The sequence below is a fragment of the Sciurus vulgaris genome (genome assembly GCF_902686455.1).
Source record: "Sciurus vulgaris genome assembly, chromosome: 7".
Lineage (NCBI taxonomy): Eukaryota > Metazoa > Chordata > Mammalia > Rodentia > Sciuridae > Sciurus > Sciurus vulgaris.
Window position 1 is genome coordinate 74,118,633 of NC_136467.1, and position 16,756 is coordinate 74,135,388.

Sequence of the window (16,756 nt, forward strand, 5' to 3'; positions counted from 1 at the left end):
TCCCCTTATTAGGAAGAAACCAAAAAATATGCACTACTGAAGTGTAGGTAATCTGGGTTCTAGAAAACAGAGAATCTGACACATGGGTAAGGGGAAAGGATTTCTCAGAGTGAGTGTACAGCAGAACTCTCTACAGCAACCAACCTGGAAAAAAACAGAAAAAAGAATGGATAGCTCCAAAAGGGGTGCCTTGAAGAAGATAACTAGATTGATAAATAAGTAATAGATCTAATCATGGAAAATTACACTAGGAACTGTTAAATAGAGTTTTTTGATAGTAAATACAACAAGGTTAAATCAAAATAAAAGAAAACTCCAGGCAACTATCAACTCCTGGACAAACACTGAGCTATATAAAAAGTACAAATGCATCATCCTTGATGCTGAGGTGGTTCACTCATGAGTAAACAACATTTATACAACCTAATTATAGATCTGATTTTTTTAAAAATCTGATATATAGCCAAAACAATTATGAAAAATAACAATGAAGATTCACATTAACTAACAACAAAACATATTACAAAGCTACAGTTATCCAAACAGTGCCGTACTGGCAAAAAGACAGACATATAGACCAATGAAACAGAATAGAAAGCCTGGAAAACTCATGTGCATGGTCAAATGTTCTTCACCACCACCACCAAAACCATTCAATAGGGAAAGGATATTTTCCTCAACAAATGGTGTTGGTCTAAAGATAGATATATGCTGCATATACCCTCTCACGTGGAACCTAAGGAAAAAAAACTGATCTGAATGTAGAATAGTGATTACTAAAAGTTGGAAAGGTAGGGAGGAGGGACACAGAAGGAATAAGTTCTACTATTCCCAGCACAGAGGAGTGACCAGAGTGCACAATAACCCATCATATATTTTATGAAGAGCTAGAAGAGAAGAGCCTGAAGGCTCCAAAGAAATGTTAAGGGAATGGAAATGCTAATTACCCTAATTTGATCAGCACACACTGTACAGGTGTTGAAATGTAACACTGTATCCTAGAAATATGTGTAATTACTACATATTAAATAAAAAAGAATATGAAAATATATATAGTGTTGGGGAAACTGGATACTCAGATACAAAATAATGAAGATAGATCCTTATACTTTTTGCAAAATTAACTCAAAATGTAATAAAGACCTACACAAAATACTTAAACCTATAAAACTTCTAGAAGAGAATATAGAGAAAAACTTTGTAACATTGGATTAGCAATGACTTTTTTTTTTTTTTTTTTTTTTTGGGTACCAGAGATTGGATGCAGGGGTGCTCAACCACTGAGCCATATCTCCAGTCCTTTTTATTTTATACTTTGAGTCTGGGTCTCACTAAGTTGCTTAGGGCCTTGCTTGAGACTGGCTTTGAACTTGTAATTCTCCCACCTCAGCTCCCTGAGCAGCTGGGATTACAGGTATGTGCCACCATGCCCGGCTGAATTTGGTGATGATTTCTTGGCTGTGACACCAAAAGCACATGCAACAAAAGCAAAAATAGACAAACAGGAAAATATCAATCCTAAAAACTTTTGTTCACCAAAGGACACAAATCATTTGGGTCAGGGCAAGGAGGGATGAGTAGGCAGAGCACAGAGGATTTTTAGGGCACTGGATATACTTTGTGTGATAGTGTGACAGTGAGTATATGTCATCGTACGTTTTTCCAAACCCACAGAATACACAACATAAAAAGTGAACTCCACTGTACTCTGAGTGCTTATGATGTGTCGGTGTAGCAAATGTACCACTTCTGGTGGGGCATTCTCATAACAGTAGACCATGTGTATGTCGGGCAAGGGGTTATGTAGGAAATCTCTGTACTGTCCTCTCAATTTTGCTGTGGACCTAAAACTACTAAAAAAATAATAAAAATAAACTAGTCTTAAAAAATACAATTCATAGATTCATAGACTAATAGGTAAAACACTGGAAATCATATATCTGCTAAGTTATTAATGTACAGAATATATAGAAGTCCAATAACTCAACAAAAAGAAACAAAAAACAGATTTAAAAATGGGCAAAAGACTTATATATCATTTTTCCAAACAGATATTTCTCCACAAATGGTCAACATGAAAAGATAGCTGGTAAATGGATGGAGCTGGAGAATATCATGCTAAGCGAAATAAGTCAATCCCCAAAAAACCAAAAGCTGAAATGTTTTCTCTGCTATGTGGATGCTAATTCACAATGGGGTAGGGCACTAGGGAAGAATAGAGTTACTTTAGATTAGGTAGAGGGGATTAAAGGGAGGGGAGGGGTTTAGGGATAGGAAGGATAGAATGAATCAGACATTATTAACCTGTGTACATACATAATAACTATGTGACCAGTGATATTCTACACCATGTATAATCAGAAGAATGAGAAATCATACTCCATTATATATGATGTATCAAAGTGCATTCTACTGTCATGTATAATTAAAACAAATAAAAAATTTTTTAAAAAGATTCTTGACATCACCCATCATAAGAGGAATACAAATCAAAACCATGATGAAATATCACCTCATACCCATTTGTATAGTCAGTGTCAAAAGAACAGAAAATAACAATTGTTGGCAAGGATGCAGAGCAATGGGAACTCATGCACTGTTAGTAAGATTGGAAAACACAATCACCATGGAAAACAGTAAAGAATTCTGTCAAAAATTTAAAAATGGAACTACCACACTGTCCTGCAATTCCACTTCTGGGTGTATACCCAGAAGAACTGAAAGCAAAGACTGGAACACCCATTTATACCTGGTTCATACAACATAATTCCCAACAGTCAAGAGGTGGAAGCAACCTAAGTGTCCACTGATGGATGAAAGAATAAACAAGATGTGATACATATATAAAATGGAATATTAATCAGCCTTAAGGAATGATACTCTAAACATGCTATACCATGGATGAACCTTGAAAACACGGTGCTGAGTGAAATAAGTCAGTCACAAAGGAATGAGTATGGTAGGATTCCACTCATCCGAAGTACCCAGAGTATTCCAATTTAGGGAGCTAAAAAGTAGAATGGTGGGTTCCAGGTGCTGAGAGGGGGAAATGAAGAGTTAGTGTTTAGTATGGATAGCATTTGTTTGAAAAGATGGAAAAACTTCTGGAGATGGATGGTGGCAAGTTGTACAACATGATTGTACTCAATGCCACCAATTGTAAATTTAAATTAAAATGGACTGGGCTGGGCAGTGCATGCTTGCAGCCCCAGCAACTCAAGAGGTTGAGGCAGGAGGATCAGAAGTTCAAGGCCAGCCTTAGCAACTTAGTGAGACCCTGTCTCAAAAATAAAACAGGAGTGGGGATGTAGCTCAGTGATTAAGGGTCCCTGGGGTTCAATCCTCAGTAGCAAAAACAACAATAAAAAAAACCCATAAAGCGTTGGGGATAAGAATGGGGAGTGTTAGTTAGTGGTTATGAAGTTTCTTACTGGGGTGATAGAAATGTTCTAAAATTAGAATGTGGCTGAAGTCTTCTCAGGCTGCCAACAACAGAAATTTCTCATAGTTCTGGAGCCTGGGAAGTACAAGATCAGGGAGCCAGCATGTTTGGGTTTTGGTGAGTCTCTCTTCCTAGCTTGCTGATAGCCCCCTTCTTTTCATGTCCTCACATGGCCAGGAGGAAGAATAAGCTCTCTGGTATCTCTATTCATATGGACATTTATCTACCAGTCACAGGGACCCACGCTCATGACCTCATCACAGTCTACCTCCCAAAGGGCCCGTCTCCAAATTCTACCGCATCAGGGATCAGGGTTTCAACACATGAAAGGTGGGGACAATCCAGTCCACAGTAGTGGTGACAGTTGCACAATTCTGTAAATACAACAGAAATTACTGAATTGTACAATTAACAATGGGTGAGCTTCTCAGCCTGTCAAGTATACCTCAGTAAAGCTGTTTTGTCTTCATTGAGGCAGCTCTCTCAATTTAGGACAGGCTCATGGTGTGGCTTCCTCATTTAATGGAAGGAAAACAAATGGCCCACTAAAATCACCTGTAGTCCTGACTCAGTGCAGTGGTCCAGAGACAGCAACAGAAGGAAACTTAAGCTCTCACTGTTTATGGCAGCACTGGGAATCAAGCTCAGGGCCTTTGGCCTGCCAGGCAAGCGCTCCACCACTGAGTTACATCCTAACCCCAAAAGCTTTTTTTTTTTTCTTAATGCAAATGAAGTTTATATTAAAAATTTGCAGATGCCAGGCATGGTGGTGCATACCTGTAAACCCAGCAACTCGGGAGGCTGAAAGAGGACTGCAAGTTCAAAGCCAGCCTCAGCAATTTAGCAAGGCTCTAAGTAACTCAGTAAGATCCTGTCTCTAAATAAAACATATAAAAGGGCTAGGGATGTGGTTAAGCACCCCTGGGTTCAATCCCCAGTAGAAAAAAGAAAAACAAAACAAAAAACCTTGCAGAATATGTACTTTAATTAAGTTAGTGCTATTATTACAAACTTTCCGGGTTGTTATAGTATACATTTTACAGTTGCAGAAACTGAGGCTCAAAAAAGCTAGGCGACTTGCTCAATTAGCAAATGAAGCAGAAATAAAACCTGTGAGCACATGCCCTAACTACAGAGTTTATACACTCTCTTATTTGTGATTGCCTGGGTCCTAAAAGAGCACTATGGGCAGAGCACAAGAATCCAGGGTTAAGGCTACTCCACATTCAGTTATAGACAATTTATGTCTGTGCATCTCACTGTTAGGCTCCATGGGTAACCTATAAGTAGCTCACAATTTTCTCCTTCTAGAAACCTGCGTGCAATTCAGAAAGTATGAGTAACTGAAAATGGGAACTGGCCAATCTCTGACCTAGGAGGCTAGACATTAACAAACGATACTGTCTGAAAATTAAACTCCTTCTCTATCTCTACAGCTCTCTGGTGTGACCTGGAGGGTGGGCTTAAGAGACTGACTCCCTAAGTACAATTTGCATTTCTGCCTGGGCAAGTTACTCAAATCCCTTTGTGCCTCAGTTTCCTCATTTCCACAGTGCTGGTGAGAAGAGAACCTCCACTAGAGGGCTGTGTACTGTAAGCTAGGTAAGTGCTCACCATTGGTGATCCTCCACAGGTGTATCTGAACTTGACATCTAACTGCACAGGACTGCCTTTTCTTGACTTTGCTACAAAACTGCCTTTGACCAGTATGTTCTCTTGTCTGCCATGGTATCATCCATTAGTGAAGGGGAAGCAATGTCCTCCATAGTTTGCCATACATTTTTTCATTGACTCCTATGAAATCAAAACCCATAGAGGTGGTGGTGGTCACTTGTGTACATGGGGACAGTGAGACTATGCGGTGGGGGTTTTCCCAACCACTAGCAAGCCCTAGGAAGTCTATCTAATGTGATTATCATACACTCTGCCCAGTGAGTTTTTGTGTCCTAACTACTCCCAGGAAATCTCTCGTCCATTTGACTAAAAAAAGTAGGTAAGAAAAAGCCACGCTGTGATTTTAAAGACTGTCACATGCTAATTACAAGTTACCTCATTTGAAAGATGCCAATGAAAGCCTTCGTAATACCCCTCCTTCCTCCCCCAAACCTGTCACAGGACCAAAAGGCAGTTCATTGAAAGCTGTGCAACAAATACAACAGTTTTATGGACAACGATTAAGAGGTAGGCTAGTTCCCAGGGAATGGTTGCAGCGTTTCCTTCTTGTTACCTTGGTAACCGCTACCTTGGCACCCTTGTTGATGAGCTGAACCACATTCTCTGTTTGGCCTTTGTACGCAGCTATGAGAAGGCGTTCTGAAAGCGCAGCGACCGCATCCTGCTGGCTCATGAATTAGGAGAGAAAGAGGTTTTCGGCAATACGGTGGACAAGTTCCTTTGGCTCAACACGAAGCCACTGGCCTGGGCTGGCACCCACGGGTACGGATGTTCACGATCATTGGAAGTTACCTTTTTTACTATGCCATCTTCAGGACCTAAGGATTACAAAACAAAGCTGCAATCAGTGTCATTTGACACACAAGTGCACAAGAAGCCATGCCTCTTCTGACTTAAGGGCATTCTGCTGGTTGCACACTGCAGAGAAGGAAGCCAGGGGAGACAGGACGTGTGGCAGCACACACTCCAAGCAAAACCCCTGAACAGAGCTTCCAAGTGGAAGGCAGAATGTGCCAGGCCCCCTTCTCTTTCTCCCACTTCAGCAATATTCTCCAAAGGAATATGACCAGGACTGCGGGTTGGCTCTGCATTTCTGTCCTGGGTAGAAGAGGCCTGATATAATCTCCCAGACACGAGCTGGTTCACACGCCCACCTCCAGCGGATAACCATTCGGTGCGTCATTACCAACAACCTTCTGGACCAGGTTTTCTGGGTCCACCACAGCTGACCTGCTGATTCACAAAGGCAGGCTGAGGCCGGTGGACCACACCTCACAGAGACTGACAGATGGGATCTCTCCCTGGGGTTTTCTCCCTGCACTCCTTGCAGTCGTCTCCCCCTTCATCCTGTTCTTACTGTAACAGTACAGTCTCCCGAGTTCTGGAACAGATGGAGAGCTGGGCACAGGCCCACTGACTCCCAGTTCCAGATTGCTGAAACAATCCACCTTGGGACCCACGTGGATGCTAAACATGACAGCAGCTCTGCCAGTTTAGGAGAGGATCATGGTGTTGCTTCCTCACTTAATGGAAGGAAAACAAATGGTCCACTAAAATCACCTACAGGACACTAAGTCCTGACCGAGCAGCAGTCCAGAGGTAGCAACCAGAAGCAAACTTACACTCTTCTTTCTACCCAATGACCAAAATGAATAGGATTTTAAAGACTGACCTCCTCTCGGTAGCCCCAGCCACCATTAGACCAAGACAAAGCCACTGATAATTATTTCAAAGGGGAAGAGTTCTTGGGGCAGAAAGAAAGGATGCTCAAAGGTCTAACTGACTTCTGCTAGGAAAACAGGAAGTAAGAACTTCTTTGTGTTTAAAACCACTTATTAAAACATCAACATATATGAATGGAAATAAAATTCTATATCCAAAGAATACCATTCTTCAACCCAGACCATACTACACCTTCCAATTCTAAAGGTCTGGAAGATACCGGCATCTTTTACAATTGCTTCCAGGCAAACTCAATGATTCTGTCAGTCTCTAGAGTCTAAGGAATTTACAGAGACCTGACTGGGAAAGGTCTTGGCCCCATTGGGTTTGGGCAGTCATCTGGCCAACCATCCTGGGAGACCAGGGTTAAGGACCCACACAGAGAGCAGACATAGGACATCCCTCTGCCAAGACTGTGGTGGGGATTACAAATGGCATTTTATTACAGAAAGTGTGAGCCAAATGTAAATACTGTAACTTTAGAAGGATAACTGTTATGCTCACACAACCAATTTGGGCATTATTACATTATTCTTATTGTCCTCCATTTCTTACCCAAAATGCAGGTAAAGGGTAGCAAGGAGAGAAGGACAGAAGGTAACCCATCCTGCTCCTGCTCACTAGACTCATTAGAAACACAACAAATATGAAGGTGCTGTTCAAAGCCGGGGAAGCCTCGAGTAGCCACAGTCACAGATCCTTGGGATGCACCCGAAATATTTCTGAATAAACAGGTCAATGAAAGAATAAACTTAAGACTCAAAAACACAGATGGAGCAAGGAATGTCTTTGAATGCCACACTGTTTGGGCTTTATGCTTTCTAAATTGTCACATTATTTGGAAGTGATCTATTCATCAACATAGGTACGTTGTCTTTTTACTCAAACCAATTACACCAAGTTTCTGCTCTATTTACCCAAATACTGCAAAATCACTCCAGGACCTAATGCAGGGAAAATACACAATATTAGCCATCGCTTCCTAAATGATCTCCTTCCTCACATATTCTCCCCTTTACCTATCCGTTGTTATCTCCCTACACTCAAACTTACCCTCCACCCATTCCATTCCAGAACCTTTTCTGCAATGAGTATCTGAATCAAGTCCAATGGCTCAGTTTATACAAAAACTATCATGTGAAAATTCTACTCCATAGCTTAGCTCCTAAGGATACAGACCTCAGCTGCAACCTCAGCTGAGGTCACGAGCTCACACCAGCAGTACTGCTCAGCCTCCTCAGTAAAGGACATAAGATCCCACTGGCCTCACGTGTATTGATGGCCACTCCCCTCCCACCCTCCTGTCTCATGCAACAAATTCAGCTGCTCAGATACTCAGACTAAAGTCAGAAGTTCTTATGGTCATAGCTGTGGACTGAAATAGCATTGTTTAGATGATTGCCATTTAAATGTCCAACCGACATCACTATTCATCTTTTTAGAAAAATGCTACCATGTTGAGAAAAATGCTGGTTGTCCAGAAACATCATTTCGTTTTTTTGCTTTTCAGTTACAGCTATTTAAGAATTCCCTTTACCTCTGTCCCACCACCACCACTCATACACCCGTAGAACAGCTTCCAGGAGAGGTGGGCTGGGAAGAAAGAGGTAATCTCTCTCCCCAACCCTCATCAGAGTTCACAGAAAACTGCCTGCAAAATGAGGACCAAAATGCCAGGTTTCTGATCCCTCGTCTGCTGCTAACACCATTTCTATGTACTTGGACATCTCGAGCTCATTCTCAATTTAAGTACAGTCACAGCCTCATTGCTGGGACCACGAGCATTCATCTACAGGTGCATTCACACACAGGGTGAGTATGGAAGATCATAGCAGCTGAGTCTTCTCTGCTTCCTGTCTCCTCCTGCACCCTCACTTGGAAGGAGAAGATGTTCTGCTTCTCATCTGATGCCTGGGAACCAACAGATCAGGCTGGACAGAGCCAGGTGAGGGCCAAGAGGTAAAAGGGGATGAACAACCCCCTACAGTGTAATACAAGAGTGGTGACCAGTTTGCAGTCAATGAGTTAATTCCACTGCCAACCTGTTGGATAGCCTGGTGGTAGCAGCCCCATTCCCTCATTAAATCTGGGTTTCCTCTTCCAAACAGATAGCTATCATTCGAGACATTGTCCACTTCTGACAGTGAGGAATTTCTTCTGCCCCAAGCCCATCAGTGACATCCCTCTTTGTCACAATGGTCATTTTTCACAGTGTTCTGGAGGAAAACCTTAAGTGCAAGCATGCTGCCCATTTTTAATCAGAAAGGAAATACATTCGTAAGCGCAAGTATGTAATGAGCACCCCAAATCCAGAAAGGAATTCGGCTTCCTAAGAAAGCTTACCCTCTTCCCAGCCCATGGCCCATTTTCATTGTTTTCCAATTTGCCAATTCCTTTGTCTCTTATCACAAATGCCAGAGGGTCACACAGCTGCTTGGTCTGTGATGTGGTAGGTTTTCTTTATACAGCAAAAGGTCTTTGAGGTTTGCTTTTGCTGTTTTCTTGCAGATTTATATAAGATCGCCTGGTGCCAATATCCCAAAGCCACTACATTCAGTCCCCTGACAGGCAAAATATTCTAGGAGGAGACCTTCAAAAAAAGTCCCAGACAGGCATTATGCACAACCCGCCCAGAGACGGCCCCCAGGCCCCCAGCACCGGTGGTTAGGCAGCGCCACCAGTCATAATAACCAGCTTCACTCCCAATGCTCCAAATCCTGTGTTGAGAGATTGTACTCACATCTGGGGGTCTGTCCTCCCTGTTCTACATCATGTTCTCTTTCTGGAAAACTGCGGTCAATTCTTTGCTGGCGAGATCATTAGCTTCCTAGGGCCGTCACTCCCAGTGGGTCTGCAGTGATTTACCATACACTGCTTGCAGCCTTTTTTTCTTTCTGCCGACGCTGGCCACACCACATCTAAAGGCTGATTAAGACATCCATTCAGCTCGCAGTGTTTTGTGGCTTCCCAGCCTGATCACTGCTTCTGAAAGTGTTGGATCTTCAGATATTGTTGGACTGCTTCCTCCTGCCGGCAGAGGACCTGTAACACTGCATGGATGGAAGAGCCAGGAAACGATTTACAGATCAGCAGAACGTTTCTGAATGATGCTCAGATGACGGAGAAATGAAGTTTGCATTCTCTGAGCAGTAATGCCAGGAAGGAGGGAGGAGGCAGGAAGGGTCAAATCTGTAACAAACTGTCTTCATGATAAAAAGGGAATGCTCCCCGGCGGGCCCCAGGAGTGCAGTCCACTCTCCAGGGAAGGGAGCTCCTGCGCAGTGACTGGGCAGCACAGGAGCTGGGGTCTGACTGAGCAGTCATCCCTGACATTTGCAAATCCGGTTTGCCTCACAAACTCTCCTCTATAGGCTCCATGGTGGAGGAGAAAGAGAGGAAAGGACCCCTTCGGAAGCTTTTACAATGCTGCTGTGCCACAGAGCAGGTGTGCCTTGCAGCCCACTTGTTGAAACAACTGAAACTTCCCACCTGGAGAGATCATAGGAAGGAAGAAGACTTTTGTTTTGGCTTGAGTCAGCATCCTCACATTTTCTGCTGTTTTTAAAGATAGAATCAGTGGCCCAGAGATGGGGAAATTACTCTGTCAACACAAACCTTCTGACCACATTTTTCTCCCAAAGCCCTGAGGCTAACAGCTCCTGTGGGCAATGGAATAGGATTCTACTTTGGCCATTCTTTGGCTTATACCAAGGGCGAAACAGGCTGGGACTCTGGCCAGTGCATTGCAGAGAAGATGAATTCCAATGGGGAAGCAAATTGCCAGTAAAATAGAGCTTTTTCTTCCACCTTTCCCCCTTTTTTGATACTGGGAATTAGACCCAGGGGTGCTTAACTACTGAGCCAGATACCCAGTACCCCTCCACCTTTTTTTTCCAAGACAGGATCTCACCAAGTTGCTGAGGCTGGTTTCAAAACTGAAATCCTCCTGCCTCAACCTCCCAAGTCACTGGGATTATAGGCCTGTGCCACCGTACTCAGCAAGCTTTTTCTTTTTCTTTTTTTATATATATGTTGACGTGACTGCATCAATGTAATAGGCTGATTTTAAGTCCTTTGGGTGTAGGCCGAGGAGTGATAGCTGGGTCAAATGGTGGTTCCATTCCAAGTTTTCTGGGGAATCTCCACACTGCTTTCCATAATGGTTGCGCCAATTTGCAATCCCACCAGCAATGTAGAGTGTGCCTTTTTCCTCACATCCTTGCCAAAATTCATTGTTACTTGTATCCTTGATAATTACTATTCTGATTAGAGTGAGATGAAATCTCAGTGTAGTTTTAATTTGCATTTCTTTACCCACTAGAGATGATGAACATTTTTTCATATATATATATATATATATATATATATTTGTAGATGGACACAATACCTTTATTTTTATGTGGTGCTGAGGATGGAACCTAGTGCCTCACATGTGCTGGGCAAGTGTTCCACCTCTGAACTACAGCCCCCGTCCAAGATTTTTCTTTTTTAATACACAAAACTTGTACCAGTTACCCCAAAGCAATCACTACTAGAATACTGTGGTCACCACCAGAAGATAAGTAAGGTTACAACAAACATGATGTGATTCAATCCTCACTTGGAAGAATCTCATCATCTAGCCACCAATAAGCCACAATTAGGGCCCAAAAGACCAGGTACCAGAAGAGAAAGACAAACTGAATACAACACAAATACTAAGCAAGCAGTGGTTTGTTTCCTGGAAATTCCCAGGACATTTCCTCCTGAGACTATCTTCTCTCACAGGTAGAGACCCTTAACAAAAACTGTCCACAGGAACAGACAGTGCTGACTGCTCATGGAGATTGTTGTCTAGGAGGGTTCTCTCAAAAAAAAAAAAGTGGAGGCACTCCCCCTTAGCAAACTTCTGACTCATTCTGTACAGCCCACCATTGCAAAGCAACAGGTATGTCTAAGCACAGTAACTCTTCTGAATCTGACAGCTATCAAATATTTTAAATAATAACCATCATTGCAGGGGCCATAGAGTCTGTTGCAGTGAAAGCTGGATGACACCTGCATATCTTTGGGAAACCTAGTACATACCCTCTCATTAAAAGCTGCTTACAGGTGTAAAAAATCACATAGGAGAAAGGAAAAAAATCAAGAATGTGAAGAGAGAGAAAATATTTGCCACCCACACCTGATATAGAGCATTAATCTCCAGGATATGTGAAGAACTCAAAAAACTTAACACCAGTAAATAAATGGGCAAAGAAACTGGGCACTTAACAGAAGAAATATGATCAGTCTATAAATATATGAAAAAATGTTCAACATCTCTAGTGGATACAGAAATGCAAATTAAAACTACACTGAGATTTCATCTCACTCTAGTCAGAATAGTAATTATCAAGGATACAAGTAACAATGAATTTTGGCAAGGATGTGAGGAAAAAGGCACACTCTACATTGCTGGTGGGATTGCAAATTGGCGCAACCACTATGGAAAGCAGTGTGGAGATTCCCCAGAAAACTTGGAATGGAACCACCATTTGACCCAGCTATCACTCCTCGGCCTACACCCAAAGGACTTAAAATCAGCCGATTACATTGATGCAGTCACATCAATATTTGTAGCAGCTCAATTCACAATAGTTAAACTATGGAACTAACCTAGATGTCCTTCAACAGATGAATGGATAAAGAAAATGTGGTATACATGCACAATGGAATATTACTCAGCCATAAAGAGATATGAAATTATGACATTTGCAGGTAAATGGATGGAACTGGAGACTGTCGTGTTCAGTGAAATGAGCCACTCCCAAAAAAACAAAGGCCGAATGTTCTCTCTGATACGCGGAGGCTCACAGTAAGTGGAGAGGGTAGGGAAGAATAGAAGTGCATTGGATTAGACAAATGGGGATAAAGGGAAGGGAGGAGGAATGAGAATAGGAAAGTTAGCAGAATGAATCAGACTTTACTTTTCTGTTCATATATAAATACGTGACCAATGTAATTCCACATCATGCACAACCAGAAGATGAGAAGTTGTACTCCATATATGTATAATATGTCAAATACATTCTACTGTCATGTATAACTAAAAAGAATTTAAGGACACATCACTCAATAAAGATGTTACCAACAAAAGGCTTGTGATGTAGAGACCTTCTTTTTTCATGCAGGATAATAACTTACTGAGTGACCAGCACTGCTAGATTACCACAGCCTCCAAGTGGAGGCTGGGCACTCCCATCACTTAGCAAGTGACCACATATATTGCTCAAACTTCAGCCCAGCATCCTCCCTGCAGGGCAGTCCCCACTTGCACCGAGACCATATGATCATTTACTCATCTGTTGCATACAGTTTTCTATAGGCTTCTGCCATGGACTGAATTGTATCTCCCCAAATCCTCAAGTTGAAGCCTAACTCCTAGTGTGGATGTATTTAAAAATAGGAAATTAAGGTAAAATGAGGTCATGAGAGCAGGACCCTGATCTGATAGGATTATGTTGCTGTAAAAAGAGACACCAGAGAGTTCACAGGCAGATGTGCCTTACCAACCTCTGTCCCTCTGCAGTGGAAAGGTCACATGAGGTCAAAAGAGCCATTTGCAAATCAGAAAGAGCTCTCATCAGAAATTGGACCCTGCTGGACTTCAATCTGGGACTTTCAGCCTCTAGAACTGGGAGAAGATAAATCTGGGTTACTCAAGCCCCTCAGTCTGTAGTATTGTGTTATGGTGGCCTGAGCAGACAATGACAGCTTCTCTCAAGTATAGCTGTTACTGGTACAAGATCTACCTCCTGGTTAGACTGAACTTGTTCCAGTCATCTTTTCTCCCTAGTGCCTGGAACACAGTTGGCCTTTAAAGTCCATTAAATGGAAAAGAAAACAACTAATAATCAGTGACTTTTTATAGTCATTATTTGAGCCTGTGGATTACATAAGAAAGAGGAGTGGTTGCAGTGGTACATGCTGATAATCCCAGTGACCAGGGAAGCTGAGGCTGGAGAATCACAAGTTCAAGGCCAGTCTCAGCACCTTAGGGAGATCCTGTCTCAAAAAATAAAAAGAACTGGGGATGTATATGAGTGACAAAGCACCCCTGGTTCAACCCCAATACAGAGAGAGTGGGGGAACAGGGAGGGATGGAGGGAGGGCTAGGTATCTATCCAGGCAGTTCATCTTCTTCCTTTTTAAACAGATGAGGCAGGTTATGGCTTCAAATCCTCTTAAAGATTAAAAGAATGATGTGTCATTCTCCTCTCTCCCTTTCTCCCCAAAATAGAAGCCCACAGTTCTTGGGGCCAGAAGAACTACTCATCTTGTGGCAGCCCTTAGTGACATAGGTCTGTCAGCACTGATGCAGTGGACAGCGCCACAGCCTCTTGGAATTTTCTTCTTTTCTTCTCCCCTGAAACACTGCTGGGCAAAGCCAGAAATGCTAAAGATGATCAAAAGAGCAACACCAAATAACAGCAAAATCATCACTGCAAAGTCTAACTCACACAGTCATAGCCCAGCTCCTGACCACTCCTCAAAACTGCTTTGATCTGGCTTAGTTCTGCCCCCATTTTTTATTCTGCTAAAACTTTGTTATTTATTTTGTTGTGTACTAAGCATTACTAAAGAGATGGCATAAGAACTTTGGGAACTGAAAGAGAAATAACTCCTACTTAGTGGCTAAGGGAGAGGAAGTCAGTGAAGTTTTCACAGGGAAGGTTTTGGAAGCTGTATAGGATTTTGTGAGGCAGAGAAGTAGGGGAAGGCACAGGCAGAGGTAACAGCAAGAATAAAGGCACAATGCCCTGAAAGACCATGGAATGAGTAAGAAATATGAGTGAAGAGACAACCGCAGCTGGCAACTTGTAACAAAAGGGCAATGACCAGATGTTAGAAAATCAGGCAGCAGTTGGGTCATGAAAATGTTCATTCACATCACGCCCAAGAAACTGCGCTGTTTTTGTGACTGAAGCCCTGGAAACTGGTAAGCAGAAGAGTGGCTAGTCACATGTTCGCTCTACTTGGAAAGCAGGCATACTGAATTAGATTAATTATAATTATGGATTTATGCTATACTCCCAAGATGGCAAGTACATGGTTTTTCCTTCCTCATTTACTTCTTTTATTCTTTCCTTTCTTTTTAATAGACTTTTATAGAATACTCAGGTTTATAGAAAAACTGAGTTGAAAGTACAGAGTTCCCATACAGACCTTCACCCTTCCTCACCCATCCAGTTTTTCTTCTTAGTAACAACTTATATTAATGTGGTATGTTTGTACATCAATGAGCTGATGTTGACAGATGGTTACTAAAGTTCAAGGTTTACATTAGGGTTCACTCTGTTATACAGTTTCATGGATTTTAACAAGTATACCAAATAATGTGATTGCCCTAAAAATCACCTGTGTTATATCTGTTCATTTCTCCCTTGTCCCACTTCCAAAATCCTGATCTTTCCATGGTCTCTCCAGTTTTATCTTTTTCATACTGCAATACAACTAGAATAATAGCATTGCAGATTGTTTTCTTTTACTTAGCAGTATGATTTTAAGGTCTCTCCATGTCTTTTTGTGGTTTGATAGCTCATTTCTTTTTAATGATGAATAATATCCCATTGTATAGATGCATCATAGTTGGAGTTCCCATTTATATATTGAAGGACTTTTTAGTTGCTTCCAAGTTTTGACAAGTATGCATACAGCTTCTATAAACACCCACGTGCAGGTTCATTGTGTGGACATGTTTTCATCTTATTTGGGTGAACACCCAGAAGTAAAACCACTGGACACAACAGTATTCAGCTGTGTGAGAAACTGCTGTACTATCTTCCAGTTTGGCCACAGTACTTGCATTCCCACCAGCTAGTTTTACATTGATCTACTTGCCAAAGGCAATGATAACTTTTCTTGTTTCTCTGTTGCATTAGACACTGCTACCATCCCTCCATCATGGAACTTCCTTCCTTCCTTGGTTTCTGTGACCCGCTTTCTCCTCCTACCTTAGGCTGCTTCTCTCGCTGAAGGGCTCTTCTTTAGCTGGTGCCTTGAATTTTGCAGATCCCAGAGAGTCTTGGTTATGGTTCTCTGCTTGTTGTCTTCTCTAGAAGATCTCAGTACTTCCTTTCCTTGCTGCCCACATCCTCTTCTGCTGCCTAGATACAGATTTCTCCAAGTCTTCTTTAGCCTTATTCACTTTTTCTGAAGCTCTATATTTAAACTCAGCCACCCAACAGGCATTTTACATGGATGTCCCCTGTCAACATGTTCACACCAAATCCCCATCTTTCTCTGCAAACCCTTCCTTCTCCTGTGTCCTCACCTTGGTAAGGGGCTCTGTTATGGTTTGAATATGAGGTGTCCCCCAAAAGCCGTGTTTGTGCAGGAATATTCAAAGGTGAAATGATTGGATTATGAGAGCATAACCTAATCGGTCCACCTTAGTTTGAATGAACTGAACGGGTAGTAACTGTAGGCAGATGGGGCGAGGCTAGGGGAGGGAGGTCACTGGGGCATGCCCCGGAAGGACTGGTCTTCCTCCAGTGTCTCCTCTTCTTCCTTGCTGTCATAAGCAGGGCAGATTTCCTCCACTGGGCCATTTCCCCATGATGTGCTGCCTCGTTGGAGTCAGCCATATGCAGATTGAGACCTCTGAAACCATAAGACCCAAATAAACTTTCGCTCCTCTGAGTTGTTCCTGTCAGGTATTTTGGTCACAGCAATGGAAAAGCTAACCAAAACTAGACTCCATCTTTCATCTAGCAACTTATTCCTCTAACAATCTTATTTCTTCTTCTTCTTCCTCTACCCCTACATTCAATAAAATCACCAAATCCTCCTGTTTGAGACAGTAAGGCATAGAGATTAAAAATTTCCTTTTTTTTTTTTAAGACAGTATTTTGCTACATTGCTCAGACTAACTGAACTCCCAATCCTCCTGCCTCA

General features: G+C 42.2%; 1 protein-coding gene across 2 annotated transcripts in view; it reads right to left on the reverse strand.

Moving 5' to 3' along the window:
- ANKRD6 (ankyrin repeat domain 6) overlaps positions 1–16,756 on the reverse strand; it is a 214,604-nt gene that overhangs the window by 55,899 nt on the left and 141,949 nt on the right. For both annotated transcript variants that reach the window (XM_079146723.1, XM_079146719.1), the window contains exon 2: positions 5,670–5,934. In XM_079146723.1, coding sequence (XP_079002849.1) covers positions 5,670–5,789 — 120 coding nt within the window. In that variant the 5' untranslated portion in view covers positions 5,790–5,934. The remainder of the gene's footprint in view (positions 1–5,669; positions 5,935–16,756) is intronic.